The following is a 19,605-nucleotide window of genomic DNA, read 5'->3' on the forward strand; positions in this document are numbered from 1 at the left end:
TGATAATAAGGTAAGTGCAGCCAAATGGAGTATGGGAAGTGGAGTGATAAACCTGGGGAGTGGGTGTATAATCGGCTTTCTTACCTATGATTTGCATTGGCACCATTTTCCAGAAGAAACTTGACCATCTGCTGGTGACCTGCACTGGTGCAATGGAAGAGGGCAGTCCACCCATGGCAGTCCTTCATTTCCAGCTCAGCTCCCTGCTGCAAGAGGTGTAAAGAAATAGTGTCACAGTAGTAACCTTCATCAGTGACCAATCTGATGTTAGCTATCGAGGAACACAAGGTCAGTCAGGATGTGGAAAGCATGCAACCTACCATTATTGGCCACAACTATTATGATTAGCCATAGGTTTGACAAACACAATTTTTTCCCTGAAGTAGAGTCAACTAGAAAACCTGGTCATGGAATATGCTCAAGCTCTAAAGGAATGAACAGTATGATTTAAAAATAAAAGCAATACTCTCCTATCATAAGAGTACATTCATGCATTCCTAAAACCTTCCACACTGTTATTCATAATTTTGTTCACCATAGTTTTCAATGTAATCAGTCTATAGCTTTTCCCAAAACTTCAGCCTCATCCAATTTTATTTACAGTGTATGAGAAAACCGAGGTCCACCATAATTCATTAAGAGCCTCTTAAAATGCATCAGAAGTGTGAATATGTGAGACCTGTTGATCCCAGTTTATCATGTTGAAAGCTTTTGATGGTTGGACAGTAAAGTGGCAGACATCTTAGGTAAAACTGCACAAATTCTATGAGCCTCATGGGTACGCAGGTCAATTGGCCATGATCAAGGGACTTCCTATTTGCTGCAATGAGTTAAAATTAGCCACTTGCTAGGCAGCTTTATTCTTGGGCACATTAAAACAAAGACCGATTTGTAAAAAGGGTTTTCCCATTCACTGCAAACAGAAACTTATCAAGTAAGATTTGTCTGCAATATTGAAAGTAGTTCATACATTTTCACGGACAAGGTGACTAAATTCGCCCACAGTCTTCAACAAGGCAAACAACTTTGGAGAAATACACATTCTAATTCCCGGAAATGGCATGCCATTGACACTTGAGTTAAATGATTTTTCGGCCTCTGATGTCCTTTGACCCCTGTCTTCCATATAAGGCTATACCCCAACTTACCTGCAGAAGGAAGTAAGAAACGCTCTCGTTCCCACAGCTTGATGCAAGCATCAACGGGGTCTGCCCTTCTGGTGTGCTGATATTCACGCCCACGCCAGCCTCAAGGAGCAGGTTAACAACAGTATCATGGCCAATGTAGGAGGCATACATCAGAGGAGTCCAGCCTCCACAATTCTTTTTATTCATATTCAGATCATCCCTGTAGAGTCACAAACAGATTACACAAGTTTAGAAAAGTATTCCAGTGGATATCATGGCTGAAAACATGGATATCACAGTGGCCTGTTAACTCAGTTCAGAGACAGAAACTCTGCATACAAGCTTATGAATTATCATTTAACATAAGCAGCTGTAGTGCAAGCTTTCCTCACACCGACAATGGAACAATATTGCCTGTTCGAGGGGAAGATTCCTTCCTTCAAACTCACAACGAGCAGCAGAGCGAGTTTCTTTAAGACACATGGCAGGCACAGTAAACCTAATTCAATAGAGGTAAAGCTCTGTCAACAGGAGAGACTTCTATATAAACACAGAAGGAGAATGAGGTGAGCACAAGCAGAGGTGCCAGCTTCCAAAGATAGACCATTTACAGCACTGATAAAAACAGAAGAGGCTTCACACAAAAAAAATGAAAATAAAATGAATCTGAGTAGCTGATAAATCTATGAAGTGTGCGGTGGTAGAATGTCAGTGGGTAGATTCTAGAATTAGCAGCCGTCCAAAAATTAGAGGAGTTTGAAAAGTATGCTTTGTCTGAGAAAGGTTTTCGCAAGACAACAAATTAGATTAGAATTGTACTTCCACCATCAGGGGGAAAAAAACATTGAATTGGGTTAAGTCATCATGCAGAAAGATTTTTTTAAAGAAATTTAGAAGAGTAGGCCTCCTACTCAAAATAATATCTCCCAGATGGATAATATTTGCGCATTTTGAAATTTGTGGATACCGGAACTAGAACATGTTTTATTCATCCGTCCCTGCCTACTAGAGCTCTACAGTATATTCTTTATGTAAAATTGCTAATGGTCATATAAATAAAACATTCCTTCGGTTTTTTATGTACTCCACCAACACTGTTTGAGAGCTATATTTTTGTGTGTTTTCTGCAATTATTTATTATGTAAATGTTTGTCTGATATTCTTCAAAGGTCTTAATAAAAATGAATAACTGATTCGAAAGCCACTTCTTAGGTTTACCTATGAAGGCTGCGAGTTCCAAGGTCAAGAGAGCTGAAGAACAGAGTAGTTCCAAAGTCATATGTCCTGTCGAGGAGTGGGCTCTGTGGCTCCCTGGGCAGAGTGCAAGTCTTGCTTTGGTAAATAGTGGAGATGTACAGGCTTGGAGCTTGCATTCCATAATGAACACAGTCTGGTGACTTGCATAAAGGGGCTTATTGTTTAAAGCATGAATCACGGCAGAACAGGCATGGGCTACAAAGGGCTTTGCTATCGCAAAACGCAACATTGCACAGAAATGGGGGGGGTCGATGGGGACCCGTTGGTAAGAGAATGGGCAAATGATATGGACGCTGCTATGATCGCTGAAAAAACGGTATACAAGGGGCGGGCTGCCCTGGGAAGTGGGACCACCGGTGGGGCAAGTGGAACAGATACCGAGGTGGGATTTGTGTCTCCCCTACGATAGAGCTGCGGCGCGAGCGGTTGAGGAGGTTGGACCAGTTGGCGGCTGAGGTTGTGGCATCACCCACTCCGGAGTAGAAATTTACCGTACACAGCCCAAACAAGTTTATGTCGGCTCTGTCCTGACGCCCTCCCCTAGTAAAGTGCCCCGGGGGCTGTGGACTGGGACCGGAGGGTCTGCAGAGTTGGATAACATGTGGGAAATGTATGGAATATAGAGCGCTGATGTGTGGGTATTGAATTCAAAGTGATGATTCATGTAATGTGCCGACATTTTGTTTTTTGGTAATAAAAATGGTTCAATTAAAAAAAAAAAAAAAAAAAAAAAAAAAGCATTTATCAGATGTGTTAAGCAAGGACTGCTGTAATCGCAGGAGGAGAGGAGCTGTGCGTTTCCATTTCCAAAGATTGCTAACTTTTGTGAAAGAGATGGAAAACAGGGATTGTGAACATTAGAAAGAGGTTGCTATACAGTTCGTTTTGCCAGTTTTGTGATGCACTTTGTTTAGTTGGTGGATGTTCATAAACAAGCAACAAGAAGGCGAGATAACCACAACAAAAAAGGTCCATTCAAAGTTTGCCCAGGGCATTAAAATCACCATGAGAGGGTCAGGCTTTTTGGTGACAAAGAAACTCGGATTTCAATCCTTTAAACGAAGCCAAAAAGGCTCCACTGATGAAAGAATAATCTGGAGGGGCAAATCCTAGAATTCAATTCAAGGTGGTGGTCAGCAGTTAGGAGAACAACTCTGTGAATCTTTAGACAAGGAAGACATTGCATTGGCCAACGAATTTGTTGATGGATAGCTGAGTGGGATATTTGGGGGACACAAGGATTGCTGTCTACGTTCAATATGAGAAACCGTGCGCGCGGTTTGCAAAAGGTGCGTTTACTGCACTTGAGGCATTAGATGTTGGTAAGAGTCAGTGGAGCAGTATTTGTCATTAAAATAGGATGTTGAATGTTTCATGGGCTTGAGTAGCTTTTATGTTAACTTTTTATTGTGTTTTACCGAATGTCCAACACAATACAGAGAACATTTTCCCATAAAGTCATACAGTTACAGAAGTGATGAACGATCAACATCATCTCTGTAGCAGATGGGTTATACAGTGCCATTAAGCGAGGGAGTCTGATGGTGGCCCTAAAAGAGCCTGTCAAAGAGGATCTCTACGGGGGAGGATCACAGGGTGAGGGGAAGTATTAGTCTGACTGTGGGCAGGCACAGCATACTAGTGAATTGTGTTTAACAGGATGTAAAAGTCGAGTAGTCGAGCCGGTAAGGGGGACATGCTATGGGAGAGTGTTGGGGGGGCAAAAGGAGTGAGAAGGTTTTTGTAGGGCTTGAGTAGCTTTAAAAGTTCAAACAGAAAATTGAGGGACTATTGGCCCCTTTAAATTGTCCTATGCTGTGAAGTTGCTCCCCATACATTGGGACCAGCACTGAGGAAGGTCGCGTTGGAATGACTGGCGACAATCTGGATCAGATCCATGCGACCCCACTGGAGCCAATGCTGGAGCGGCCAGAGTTGAACCTGATGGATGAAACGGAAGGAGGCGCAGAGTCGCACCTAGCAACAGCTCGGCGGCACCATGCCTAGAACATCAATGTTACTCAGCGAATGAGGTGAAGTTGAAGTTCGTCTAGACTTCTTCTTTTTGTCCTTCTTCCCAGAGTACCGCAAGTGCGATGAAGTAGATTTTGAGCTCCTGGAGCGGTTCCGCGACCTCTTTCTTGATCGGGACCGAGACCTTCCAGGAGTCGCGCTAGATGGTCTCAACTGCTGGACTACAAGCAGCTTTAGGGACTGCTACGCTAAAGCCTTCGGTGCCATGGCTCAGCATTTCATGCACGACTTCAAGTCATGGTCGCGCTCAAGATACCATAAGCACAGACTGTGCCGGTTGGTAACCGGCATTGCGCGGTGACAAGGCACCACATGGCTTAAACCCCATCTTTCTAGAGGTCATCCTTGACACACAAGGATAAACTCTTCGACAAAACATCAAAAAAAGTCTGTCAAAAGGAGAAAGAGGGGTAGATCTTCTCCAGACCAGCGCTAAATGGTGCGGAAAGAAAAGAACTGATGTCCATGCGCCTGGGTGACGCCTATATAGGCGATGGCGAAGTCACATCCGGCGCCAACTACGCCACACAGAACCGAACGGAGCCACCCGCCAGTGTGCAAGGGAACTGCTCATGCAGGTTTCCAGATCCAGTCTGACACCTGGGCAATTCAAAGGTAAGGAATCTACAGCTAGAAGTCTCTATCAGATATGATAACCAACTCAGGCCTACTGTACTGACCATAAGTTTTTGCACATGACAACCATCAAGCATACAATAATAAAAGAACAAATATGTACAACATTACAGTTGCCAAAACAATATAACCTCTACTAAACAGACCCTCCAGCATTTCGCATTTCAGGAAAAAAATCGTGAAATCAGCCGAGTAGCGCGATATTTACTATTTTTGCCGCAAAAAAGGTCTCCCGGCAGGCATAAATAAAATAGTGGCTTCTTATTGGCTGTACCCAAAACACGTCACTACGTGTCTCTGTACAGCATTATAGGGAGGGAAGCCAAGAGATATGGGCAGAGTAAAAGGGACACGAGAGAAAAAGGCGAAAAGGCAGAGAGGGGAGAATGGGGTCCTCAAACATCAGTGGAGAAAGGTGAGGGAAGAGTAGTGGGGAGCTGCGGGGAGTGGGAGAGAATGAAGGGTGAAAGGTAGCGTCTATTGCTGTTTTTAATTTAAATTATCATTTCTTTTGCCCTCTTCATAATGCTGTTGTTGTGATGTAGTGTAATCAGCTAGCGCCACCTGCTGGATAGTTGCTAGAAATACAATGAAATGAACGCATGTTCATCATCATCTCTCTGCTTCTTCCATTCACACTGCGACAAGCAGAGTCAACGCAACCACTCTCTGGCTGTGCGTGTGGCAAGCCTGCTCATCAATTATCAGGCAGGTTATGTTTCTAGGCACGTCACTTTGGCATTCACTTAAGTGACTTTTGAAATCCCAGGCCCCCTCTCATCCTCTGCTCCCTTTCTGTAGGTAGAGGGGCCAGTGAGGAGAGTTGCTGGAGAGGAGAGCTGTGAAGGGAGGTGCTGGAGAGGAGAGGGGAGCTGTGAAGACATGTCCTGGTGTAAGAGGGGGACCAGTAGGTAGGGAGGCGAGTGAGCAGGAGAGATGCAATAAAAGGGTCTGATGAGAGAGAGATGCTGCTCCTACAGGAGGGGCGAGATAGTGAGGGGGGACAGCTGGGGAGCTGAGGTGATGCGAAGGTGATGGCAGAGGAGGGAGTGAAGGTAGTGCCCATGGTGACCGGGCAGGGAGAAGGTCTGGCAGGTGGATGAGGCTGGGAAAGGATATCAGGAGAGGCTTACTACTGTTGGGCGTGAGAGGTACAGCCTGCGCTTCAGATACAGTCACTCCAGGCCCTTTTAGTTGCGGACTGTGGTATTTAGCTGTCGAATTGATAGTAGTAAGATGAAACCTTTGCCCAGAGAGTGTTAAAATGTAAAAATGACAAAACTACTGTCACAAAATGTCCCACATTAAGCCACATATTTTGCTTTTTTGATGCATAATTTAGACATAGCACCTGCTTAATTTTTTCCTACCATGTGAATAATTCCAGTGCCCTTGCATAAAATGGACGCCGTACCTTTGTCAACTTTTGAAGTTAATACACACAGTGAGCCTGAAAGTACCCAAGTACTGTATTAAATTGCATTTTGTCAACGTAATGAAGTTGTGCAGGAAATGTAAGGCTTACTCAGAGCTGTCCATTCTCCGTCATCTCCTGGGGCGTTTTCCAAGAAAAAACCTTTAAACAGTAAGCTATCAAGCCAGGCATGTACATTTATTATACGACTATCAAGTGATGGAGAACAGTTTCTATTGTGTTGTTAACAACCAATTCAGGTATATTTTTCGAAAGAGAAACTTGTGCATTCAGCAAGACCAAATAAAATATCAAACCTCTCCTATGGTTTGCCTATAATGTTCTCACATCATATTGGACATGCAAGGCTTGGGGAGTTTATCAACAAGAATGTTAACTTGGTTCAAGTTATAGTCTTACAGACGTGGAGGATAACTGATTGTGAACATGTGCTGAGAGCTTGCAGCTCACCAACTAGTTATTCTTCAAACCTCTAAATTGTGCATTTAGTCAGCATTGGTGGTGAGTGACTCTAGAAACTTTTACTACTTTCAAGACAAGGTATCACTACATAGTAGAGGGTTGAACTTCATTGTTTCTTAGTAGAGGGTTGAACTGGTTCATCACTACTTAGAGTGGTGAACTACTTTATTGCTACTTAGAATGGGGGAGAACTTCTACATTTGTACTTACCAATTCTCTGATAATTTTACTGGTCCCTATTTTCTCCACCCCTGAAGTAAATAATACTCTGGATATTAGAAGTGTGGCAGCCACTGAAAACCCAAGCTTATACCTAGCTTTAACTCAGTTTGCGGTCCTCCTGGACCCTCAAGCCCAAAACGAGCCAAACTTTCTTGTGGTTTCTGCCTGCCACTCGGGCAGTAATCTTATGGCCAAGAATTAAATTACTGACAAAGCAGTGTGCTTTTATGTAAAACTGGGCGAGAAACCCATCTAGTGGCTGAATTGCACACTGTGAAACCAGAAATATGGGCCTTCCCCATTGACCCAATTGTGTGCTCCTAGCTAAGTATTTTATTTCAATGAGCCTCCTTCAAGTACGTGCATTGTATAAAAACCTCTTGTGTTTTGTTTAACTATACAGACCCTCCAGCATTTTGCGATTTTCGTGGCCATCATGCTAGTCAGCTCATTTTGCAATTTTTTGGGGGGTGAATCGTGAAATCGCAAAATGCTGAAGGGTCTGTATACAAATAATATTAAAGCAAATAGGCATGTGTGCCCCCCTATATTTCGGTAGGTCAGACTGCCAGCTTCTAACATATGCTCTTAGGTACCATCATATGTAGTAGTGGACTACTTACCTCCATACACAAAATGAGGGGGATTTATATGACTAATTACACAACTATTTAATAAGCACTTACAAATTAATGTTTTTTTAATTTAATTCTTTTACAGCACTGTTCTTTCTAATGCAGGATGTTAGCGTGCTTTGCATTACACCCAGAGAGACAACAAATCATACATGCGTGACTCAAATGTATATGACTTTACATGTGAAAAAAAGGGTTACAAGGTGTAAGAGTCCCCTATTATCCATACTGGAAGGTATTAGGCTGTATTAGGAAGATTACAAGGTACGAGCTGCAAGTAACAAAAAGATCTCGGTGCCAAAAGCTGGGGAGGGGGCTTGCTCGCAGAGGAGTTGCGGTAGGAATAGTCTCATATTTGGGATGTAGACTGCACACACCGCACCTGTAAGTCACATTGAGGTGGGGGCTGTATTGTAAAAGGGCTTACACCCACCCCCATGCCACTGATCTGCATAGACCAATATTTAACATGCTTACATTAGACGTGGCAATGCACCTCCACCCACGACGATCCCGCGCCCTAGGGCACCTGAGGAAGAGGTGTCATGCCTCATAGGTCCAGGAGGCAGCGGTGTGTAAATGGGTGCTAGAACATCCCAGGGAGAAATAGGGCCCCCTCTCACGAGGTTAGAATTGGAGCTGTGCTTCCGCAGAGCTGCAGAAATTTCAAACATGCCTATTTCAAAGTGGAACACTCTGCTAAAACAGTTTCCATTGATTTAAGGTTGGCAATGAATGATTATGAGTAAAGTAAAGTGCAGCAAAAATGCCGCTAAATTTCCATATTTGAGATGTTATATTTTCTAATCCATGCCGCAATATCCTGGGCAGTCTGATTAAAGCGGTCAAATTAGTTTTAGCATCATTCAAATCTACTACCCAGCCCAGTTTATTAAAGTATGCATACTAGGGTTATTGTAAGATTCAATATATCAAAAGACCTGTAACAAAAAGACCTTTTGCAGAAAGGCTTGTAACAAAAAAACCTTTTGCAAAAAGACCCGTAACAAAAAACATCCTTTAACACAGTTTAATAACAATCACCTTTAAAAACATAATGCCCTTAACACTATGCTTTTCATGGCGGTTAAATTAGGCCTATTGGTGTTGTTATAGGTTTTCATACTAAACCGATCAAACCTATGGAGTGGCAGAACGTTTTCCAATGACCCAGTAAGGTCCATAGCCTTTAGCACTGGCTTGTCACCATAACCAACATAGGCTTACTAAACTGCGCAAATGACTGCAGCCCTAAGGCATACATTATAAAATTGCAAATATGAACAAAATTACAGATAAATAAGCCATTTCGAAAGGGCCTAAGAAACATGAGAGTGAAAATAGTCTACCCTCTGGGTTTTTCACAGGAAGTGACCAACACCAAAACCCTTACCTTCATCGGAAATCTGTGAGATTTCATGTTACAAAATACCTGTCTACATCCTGTAATGTAGTACTGTAACAATCCACTGTTAACAAACGTTTTTCACAATAAACGAGTCAGGACGACTGTATTTGTCATAACTTTTTTATTATAAACAGATCGGGCACATACCCTAGATTATTGGCTTGCCACCATACTCAATACAATTCTGGCATATTGAGTCCAAGTTTTCTCACAAAGCAAAAAAGTGCAATACAAGCACCCTTTTTCAGTGGAATAACACAACGTCTGATCAGTCAAATGTGCACTCAGGGAAATCAACATGTGGATTGAGCCAAAGCCCCTCTCATAGTAATATTTTTGAAAGCTTTTTGTCTGTGGGAGCTGCGCTGTCAAATCAGACCTGCACAGTATACCACAGGAGGCACAGAGACCACATTTAATTTTCAAGCTCTATTCCCTCCCTGGTAATCTGGATGCGATCCCGAACCTTCATCTCAAAAGCAAAATAGGCCCTTTGGAAAATAAGTAGAGTCACAGTCATGTTCTTAAAGTCAATATCAATTTCTAGCAAGGCTTAAGTGAGACATATGTCACAAATAAGTAATCGGTTGAGAAATGAGAATATACCTGCGGCGCTAGTGCCACTTAAATCCGGGCAAAGGCAGCAGCCTTTTACCACTAGGAGGATAGCACTTTGGGTGCTCCTCCCAGTCCAACAAGACCGTAATCTGTGAGACAGGCCTATGAAATGGTGCACACGCATGATTCGTGTTCTCCAATGACAACAAAAATCAGCACTAGAGAGCCAAACATTGTTGCAGGTGGTGCACATAGGGAAGGGGTACACATCTGTCACCATGCAAAGGACTTTTTTATCCCAACAACAAGATTATTCTGATGGAACAACAATAAAAGCATGGGCAGAAGCAGTGCAAGCTGCAACACCCCCCAAAAATAACATTTGACAGTACAATATATGAGTAGTGAATAAGCGTACTACTGAGAAAGACATTTCAAAATAACATTAAACAGACATGGCACAATATAGATAGTAGGAGAGAGAGCTTCCCTAACACAGAGGAAGCAAGCAGTACAGAAAACAGTTCTTTTAACCTCTTCAATGCCCGTGACGAGCTGGTCTAGTCATGGGCCGCGGTTGCGCTGTGCCCATGACGAGACCAGCTCGTCATAAACCCCGCCCGCTAATACAACGGCCGGCACAGGGCGGGGAAAGGGGCGGGCACTGAAGGGGTTAACCCAGAACACAATTTGTGGCAGTGACCACACCTGGTGAGCACCAACCCAAAACACAATTTGTGGTGGTGACCGCACCTGGCGAGAACTGGCACCCAACTTTGGAGACTGGGCCTTTTTTTTTTTTTTTTACACATCAGACTTTGACTCAGAGCAAGACCGAAAGGTAGAAAAGGGAGACTGGAGGAGGAAGAGCAACTTATTAAATCTGGGAAAAAGGGAGAAGGCAGGGATCAAAAACAAATATTGGAAAAATACCAATAGGTCTGGGTTTAAAGTGCTACAATGTGCAGCGCTAGCACATTACAACAAGACAAGCGGTGAGGCAGCAGGAGAGAAAAGAGAGGGCTATAGTTGTAAAGCAGTCCCAATGAAGTTCAATGCAAGCATTAGAGCAGAGGCACAACAGCCAATAGAATTAGGTGAGAGATGAATGCTTCAATAAGCTGAGCCAAGAAGTGACTGAATCTTCTTCCTAGCGCACACAGGAGGTACAGCTGAGCCACTAACAATGAAAGATTCCAATCAGTATTTGGTTAGCCAATTCAATTTTTTAGCTGTTACTAATGAGCACCTCTAGATGACAATAGCATCAGCTTGTGTCCAAACAAAATCTGGCTCTATCAAGAGTCTCTTCTCTACGTGGAAACAAGACTTCAATTCCTGAAGCCACTCTTGCCTTATTTTCTCTAAGGAGCAATGGGTTCCATGGCTATAGGAAAGCTGAGTGCCCGTTCATGGTCAGTCCTTGACTTCCCTGCCAAAGAATGTATCTAGGTTTGCAAGGCAAGCTCAATAGCTATTCTCTGTCATATATCCTGCCTGAGGAATTTAAAAGCTAGGGTAGCTAGGTAAATATTCTTACCTCTGAATGCACTCTTTCACCACTTCATACTGCCCAATGGAAGCTGCAGTATGGACGTCCAGAGGAAGATCCAGCTCTTCTCGGCCAATCAGTGGGCTCACCCCATACCACATGGACAGACTGCAGTTCAGCAGCTCTGATTCGCTGGACTCATCACTCAGCTCTGACATCGTGCTCTAGGTTTTAAAAATTGCAGAAAATGTTTGTTACTCAGCATAGTACACACTTTCTAAAAATAAAAACAGAAATCAGTGAGATGCACGATATTTCTTCAGGGCGACCCAACATGCAGATTTCAAGTTGTAGCTTTATTTCTGAAAGGCAACCAATGTTTTCATTAAGTTAGGCCAAACTCTGAGGAGGGTTCCCCTCTGGACTGTTGGGAGCTTTCTTTGATAGGTAACGTGTAGACAATAACAATTTGTAAACATGCAAACTTAAAGAGAAATCTGTTTCAACAGTGTGAGATCTCCCTACCAAGAAGGCACTACATTTTGGGAAAAATTACCATCCCTATTTAACAAAAGCAACCTACATCATTGATTAGTTGTAACAGCAGGCTCACTTAAGGCCTTATTACGACTTTGGCGGTCCTACAGCAGAATGTGCAAAGCGCCATCCGCTGTAGAGCCACCAAAGCTGTAGTGCTGCTGCTCGCCAGATGAGACTTTAATCCTTGTCTGGCGGATGGTCCGTGAGGCTTATAGAAGAGCCTCACATGCAGTCCGCCTGCACCGTCCTGCAATGTGTGGCATATATGCCACACCGTGCAGGAAATTAGGGTGCAAATCCAGGAGGCACTATATGCGCCCCCACCGCATGCACCCCCAGGCCCACATCCAGCAGGGCAACACTATTAGGGCCCCCTTTGTTGCCATTCCAACCCTTTTCACGCTACCATATTCTTACCGGTGAGAGACCACCGGCCCAGCGGAATCCTTGATCCCGGCGGTGCCGTGGTGGTCTGACAGCCATGGTCCTAATACTGCGGGCAGTCCTGCAGTGTGGCGGTGGTCGGACTGCCACTACGGGTTCAGCAGTCATATGAACCGCCAAACTTGTAATACGGCCCATAGTCAGGTGATATTAAAACATATTGCAGACAATAAAGAGAAATACAAGATTGCATCAATGATCAGCTGTCTAAATTTTGCAGCTAGCATTTATTGTTCTGGGTGTTTTATGAAACACACTCAAGCAACCACATGTTCGATAATCATATTCAAAAGAAAAAACAATATTATGTATTATCAGCTCTTCACACCATACCCATATGGTGAACATTTGCTCCTCATTTCTCTCAGTGTGATGAATGTTCGCTGTTCTGCTCTCCTCACTCATATGAGCAAGAAAACCAGTCCACAATATACTGACTGATATCGTCCTTATCTGCTACTCTCTCGTCAATATGTGTGGACACCATTAGTGACAACATAGTTCATGATTCAGGCTGTAGCAACTTACTTAAGCCAGGCTCGCTACTAAATGTTTAACCAAAAACCCCAACGTCAGTAAAGTGCTGGGGAATTCTATTTAAGGCTACTAAACAAGCTCCAGGGATGTGCACTCTGTTTAAAAAGGAAAACATTTCTGTCTTTCAGAGAAGCATCTATAGCAAGACAGCCTGGCCGTATTTTGACAGCCAGCCAGCTAGCACTGAATAGTAACAAAGACTCATAAATGAAACACTGTAAGTTAATATTACAGAGGCAAGCGGCTTGGTTACCGATCATCAATATAGATTGGACTAGTGAGACAACTATAAGCAGGGCCACTGGAATTATGCGATTGTGCGGCTGCAGTGATTTTCGTATAATTCTAGATTTGCAGCATTTGCCACATAATTCATCATCGGCTGCATCATCTGCAGATGTAAACCCAAACAAATGTGTTTCTAGCTCAAACTGTTCAAAAGCTACTCATAATGCAGTGGCGCGTGTTACAGCGCATTGGAAGGCCTGCTGCAAAGGTTGACTGGTCACCGTAGTGTAAACAAGTGTAACAAGCATTTGCAATGCAAATAGGTCTCACATTTGTGAGTTAGAGCTATTGACATTGTAAATGGCAATGTTTTTTACCTACACATGTTATTTTTGGAGTGAATGTATGTAGTGTGCAAAATCCCTTGGAAAGGTCCTGCACTTTGTAATAAATATATTGAAAAAGACGCAAAGTGTGGATTGTGTCCGGCTCTGTTGCAAGTTTGGAACTGTTTTCTGGCTCCGGTACTGGGTGACATTATGTGTTTTCCTCCCTTTTGAACTCAGGACTTACATGGGGTCACATTATGCTTTGCTTGCTAACATAATTGCACAGTCGGTCGGCTGACGTTGCGTTGTCACCCCCCTAGGTGGATACCATGGGTTTGTAGTGGTTTATTTTGCTGTACCTACATAATGTCGGGCGATCACACTGTAACATTGATTGGTACGTTGTTTTTTGCTTACAGGTTGGGATTGGCCATGCATGTTTTTCGGCAAGGCTGGGTGGGGTGTCATGTTTTTCTTTTTGATCATTGTATGAAGTGTCTTTGGTATTGGTTGTTTGTTTCCCAGCTGCGGTTCGTACACACCAGATTTTTTTATAGTTTACAAATGGCACAGCCAGGTCTAAGTACAGGTCCCTCTAATTTGTCCCTATACTCGTGGGATGTCAGAGGTCTTAATAATCAGCGTAAAAGGCGGCAGGTAGTGCATTATCTTGATAGACATAGCATAGACGTGGCTTTCTTACAAGAAACACACTTACCAGCTACGGACACGGCTCGCTTCGCCTCTAGTTGGGGGGCACATCGATATTTCTCTAACTTTAGTAACTATGCTCGAGGCATGGCGGTTCTGATACACAAGAGAGTCCCTTTTAGTTGACAACAGGTCATTTCCGATAGGGAAGGTCGTTATACCTGTGTAATGGGGTCACTGATGGGTCACAGGGTCACTTTGATGTGTGTCTACGCCCCCAACACTGACTCCCTGGAATTTTGTCATGCAATTCACACCCAACTTGCTAAACTAGAACCGACTCGGATTATGAATGGGGGGGGGGGGGGGGGGGGTATTTCAACCTCATATGGAATGCAAACTTAGATAGTACATCCACCGCTTCTGACACAAAACCTAAGGCACGGCGCGCAGTTAGAGTTCTCTCTGACCAGTATTCGTTAACGGATATTTGGCAAAGACGCAATCCCACCGCGAATACTTACACGCATTATTCGGGGCAACACAACACATGGACCAGGATCTATTTCTGGCTGGTTTCCCCTGGTGTTTCCTCCTGGTAGCATGCGATGCATACGCACCCTCGTACATATTCTGATCACTTCCCGATCCAATTTTGTCTTCGGATCCCACGCCCAGAAGGGTTCGAGAGGCAGTGGCGCTTCCCTGGTCGCGTTCTTTTAGACGACTTGTTTTGTCATGAGATCCGGGAAGCGATAGAGGATTATTTCACCATTAACACTGGGTCTGTGGACTCCTGGGCGGTGTTGTGGGAGGGGTTCAAAGCCTACATCCGCGGGGTCTGTATCTCTATATGCTGGTGTACTCAAGGCACTACGTTCAACACTTGCACGTCTAGAGAGTGACCTGGCACTGCTGGATGATGAGGCACGACTCAAGGCTTCGGACACTTTGCGTGTTAGGAGATTAACTCTCCTCACAGAATACAGGGATACAGCGGATCTTGAGATCCAGTACTTAGGTAAATATCAATCGGCTCGTAAATACGGGGAGGTGGATTGACCAGGCCGCACACTAGCACAGACTCTTAGGCCTCCATACAGCAAAGCTTACATCTCGGAGATCCATAACAGCGAAGTGACACTACTCACGACCTCCTCAGATATCAGGGATGAATTTTCATCTTACTACTCTACGCTGTACACATCCAAACACAGCGCCGACATGTCTGCACAAGAGGATTATCTGTCGGAGATTGGCTTAGTTTTCCTAGAAAAAGACATGCAGGAATTTATGGCGGAGCTGCGAGGGGCGATTAAAGTACGCGGCTCTTCCTCCCCAGGGCTAGATGGATTTACTGGAGAGTTTTATAAAGCCTTTTCCGATCTTCTAGCACCAAAATTGATCGAGGTATATGCGGAGGCTCTGGAAAAGCAAACTTTACCACCAACGCTAAGAGAAGCGGTTATTATTCTTTTGCCGAAACCCGGTAAAGATCCCTCCCTGTGCAGATCGTATAGACCCCTCTCACTCTTGAATTTAGACTATAAAATATTAGCCAAGATTGTGGTCAACCGGCTGTCGCAGTTAATGGAGTTCATTATCTCCCCAGCGCAATCAGGCTTCGTCCCACATCGCTCGACCTCGTTAAATTTGCGGACCTTGTTCGCAGTGTTGCATAGGATCAATCCCAAAACTCCTGCTGCGGCTATCCTGCTCGACACCGAAAAAGCCTTTGACACACTCGAATGGCCCTTCTTTTTGTCCATAATGCGTCGTATGGGTATGCCAACGGGTTTCATTTCTACGGCTGGCCTTCGTTATTGTCGGCCGACAGCGAGACTTCGCATTAACGGCACTCTCTCTGGCTCTTTCACATTAACTCGAGGTACGCGTCTGGGATGTCCTCTATCGCCCCTTCTATTCATTCTTGCCATGGACCCCTTGATACGACACTTTCAGGAACGTCATCTCCATAGAGGACTGCAGTTTCGAACAGGTCCTCTTCTGGTTTCATTATACGCTGACGATACTATTCTTTATGTCAGAGAACCACAACTAGCCCCTCTCATACGTGAAATTCTTCGCTTTGGACAACACTCTGGGTTGAGTATTAATTGGCACAAATCAATTATTTTTCCATTGACTAACAGCACGATCCCTTGGGAATGTGAGTTTCCGCTGGAATGGTGTTCGGATTCGGTCCGAAATTTGGGTATTCAGGTCCATTTAGATCAAGACCATATTCTGTGCCTTAATTACAGTGCAGCGGTGGCGAGACTGGAGTCCCAGGTGGAGAAATGGTTACGGCTCCCTTTATCCATGCCTGGCAGAATCGCCATAATTAAAATGATGGTTTTACCTAAATTTTTATATCTTTTTAATAATATCCCCATACCCCTCATGCACAGTTTTTTCTGAACACTGCGTTCTCATCTTCTCCGACTGATGTGGGGGAGGCGGGAATCCCCAGGTAAGATGGAAGATACTTACATTACGATAGAGGAGGATTTGGGGTGCCAGACTTTTATTTATAGTATCTAGTGGCACAGTGCCTTTGCCTGGTACCACCCAGATGCGAGGATCCCTTTCTTGCGCCCAGAGGCCGACTTCGTCCTTCCTGAGGAATTAGCTGCGGTTTTACCTAGGGGCGAACGCAGGAGTCCAGTGGACATTCAAACGGTGTCTACCACTAGCTGGGCCTGGAGTAGGCTGATCCGTTACACCGGCACGGCAGTTCTATATTCCTCCACCCTTCCGCTGCCGAATGCTCGTTGGCTCCCCATAACCGGAGAGATGCTGGTGCAACGCACGCTTACTAAATTTGACATCAGCTCGGTTGCTGATTTGTACTCGGGTGGATATGTCTTCTCAGCTACAGAGGACGTCCGCTTCCAAGAAGCCACGTTCATGGACAAATTTGTTCTCAAGAGACTACATTCGGCACTAAGGGCCACGATCGATGGCTTTCCGCTGGAGCCTGTCTCCTTCAAACCACTATCGCTCCTGATAGAGAATAAAAGTGGTACACATATAATCTCCAAACTTTATAGGCTATGCATAGCACAGGTCCCCATCGTTGATGATGAACTTAGAGCAGAGTGGGAGGCAGATTTAGGGCACCCGATTTTGGACGACCAGTGGACGGCCTGCTGCAAAGTCACAAAGGATATTTCCTTAAATAACAGACATAAATTATTACACTTTTGCATGGCAGAAGGACATGGACTGGTGCATGTTGCAAGAAAAGATAGTCTATGTGGCCCGGGGTTGCCCCGGAAATGGATAGCAATTTGGTCAAAGTGGAACAAGTACTGTGACAACCTGTGTGTGCCCCCCTTGATCCCTTCCCTTAACGAACCAATAACTCCTTAATGTGTTATGTATTGTTACCATCTTGTATTCTATGATGTCGGAAGTGGTGATATTTGTAAAAAATACTATCTATGTAACACTGTAAAATTATGAATCCCTGCGTGTAATGACCCTCAAGTTCACTTGTGCCAATAAACAGAGTTATTATATTTTTTTAACAAATTCAAAAATTATTACACTTTGAATTTCTTCGACGAACATACATGACGCCTGCCAAATTGCATAAAATTGATCCCGATAGGCCACACACGTCGAACATGTGGGGCTCAGTACGCAGATTTTGCTCATTTAACCTGGACATGCCCGCTCATACACTCCTATTGGGTACAGGTGCACAAAGTATTAGGGGACATTCTTGGGCTTCCTCTGGTCTTTATACCAGAAGTGGCGTTGATGGGTTACACGATCAAGTTTTCCAAACCAGTCAGAAAGCATGCTTCTCTAGGCCTTCTCTTAGCAAAGCGGGAGATAGCACTACATTGGGGCAGCTCAGTTTCTCCCACGCTACAAAGCAGGTTGAATAGCTTAGCATATTGCAATACACACAGCGAAATCTACTCTAGCCTCATGCCCAGCACTTCCCGCCCTAAAACTATCTGGGGCACATACAAGACATATCTGGATACTTTGCGCAACTCATCCCCCTCCCAATCTACTTCGGGGATTGTACCAGCAGGTATAGGATAGATTATATGGAATGTACCTGGACGAGCACAAAGAGGTTCTATATGACATTGCTGATTTTTGCTTCACCGCCCTTTTTTGTCCAAACAGCTGGTACTGTTATGTGTGGGGCAGGATGCTGTCAGGTGTCGGACAGGTCTCTGGATGTACTGACATGCACTGAAGGGACATTCCAGGGCGGGACACGTTGTTTGCCAAACAGGGTTCTGTGTTGATCTGTATATTGGGGCCATGGCAGAAAATTCAAGATGACTATTACCATGGTGTTGTGAATGGAGGGAAATGATACGATAAGTATGATGTACCTGCCAAAGATAATTCTATTTGGATTGTTCATATGCTTTTGTTTTCTGAAGAAACATAGTGAAAATAAAGTTTAAAAAAAAGTGTGGATTGTGTCAACAATTGCTTGGCACGTACCTCATGGGTGAAGTGTCGCCACACATGCACACCGTGGTGCTTTACTAATGCGAAAATCATTAATAAAAGTAGTGCTTACAAACTAACCAACGTGTTCGGGATCGGAGCATGTGAATCCGAATCCCGGCTTCTCTTTCATTTTCTAGACTATTTGACTCACTCTCCTGCGTCTTGGTTATCCCCCAAACACTGGGAAGCAATGAAGTTTGCCAAGAGGGCGGGGGCAGGGAGGCCTCGGCGGTACATGAAAATGTATTCATTACCTAGTTGTCAAAGGTCGCCCGGTGCTATTAGTTAAAAGTGTGCAGATTTCATTAAAATATTAAGAGTACTTTACTCGCATCTATGAGAAAATCGACATTAACTAAACAAAATGCCAGAATGCATGTCAGTTTTCACAGTGTTTTAAACAGTACTGGTTGCTTAGTTTCATTGCATTCATTTTTGTATTTACTCTTTTACACAGCATCCAAAGTAGGTTACCTAACCCCAAAGCTCTGAGTTGTTAAATGACCCATAAAAGGGAGTGTTTTACAGTTGAGCAAATGTGTCCAAATGAATTTTGTTAGTGCCATGGATGATCAGCCAATGAGGTACTCGATGAGCAGGTATTTAACTAAACGTTCAAAACGTATGGTATTGTGGCTGTGGTTTGTTTGCACACAACCACCTCTCTGAATGTGTTTATTAACACGGAGCTTCATCTACCAGACAGGGCTCACAGAGGGGTGACTAAAGCACAGAACAAAATGTATTCATTTATCATGAGTGTGAAGGCACCCGGAAGGCTTAGGTGCCTGCCCGGAGAGGCTAGAGATCCCTGCGCTTCTACAGACTCTGCCGTGCTCCACTGCACCAGCAGGGCACAGCTCAGAATCTGCCCCTTCTGCTAAGAATAGATGAGGGGGAGGAGGTTGGGCATTTGGGAGATGCCGGCAGATTTCCAGGTTATTGAAAGTGATGATTCTGACGTGAGGCAATGGAGACTGACTTTGTCTGTTTGTCTGCACCTGTCTATTTCTCTACCATCTACCGGGCTCACTATCATGTATCCATTCATCTCTCTTTGTTAGAGGTGCGCGAGCCAATATATTAATTAACAGGTAGAGCCAGCCGGAGACGAGCCAAGCG

At 44.2% G+C, this 19,605-nt stretch overlaps 1 protein-coding gene across 2 annotated transcripts in view; it reads right to left on the reverse strand.

Moving 5' to 3' along the window:
- The window catches only part of ANKS3 (ankyrin repeat and sterile alpha motif domain containing 3), a 121,838-nt gene that overhangs the window by 85,737 nt on the left and 16,496 nt on the right, over positions 1-19,605 (reverse strand). For both annotated transcript variants that reach the window (XM_085628376.1, XM_085628377.1), the window contains exons 2-4: positions 11,315-11,490; positions 1,149-1,347; positions 85-206 (exon numbers count right to left, since the gene is read on the reverse strand). In XM_085628376.1, coding sequence (XP_085484502.1) covers positions 85-206; positions 1,149-1,347; positions 11,315-11,484 — 491 coding nt within the window. In that variant the 5' untranslated portion in view covers positions 11,485-11,490. The remainder of the gene's footprint in view (positions 1-84; positions 207-1,148; positions 1,348-11,314; positions 11,491-19,605) is intronic.

The sequence above is a fragment of the Triturus cristatus genome, chromosome 10 (genome assembly GCF_964204655.1).
Source record: "Triturus cristatus chromosome 10, aTriCri1.1, whole genome shotgun sequence".
NCBI classification, from domain to species: domain Eukaryota; kingdom Metazoa; phylum Chordata; class Amphibia; order Caudata; family Salamandridae; genus Triturus; species Triturus cristatus.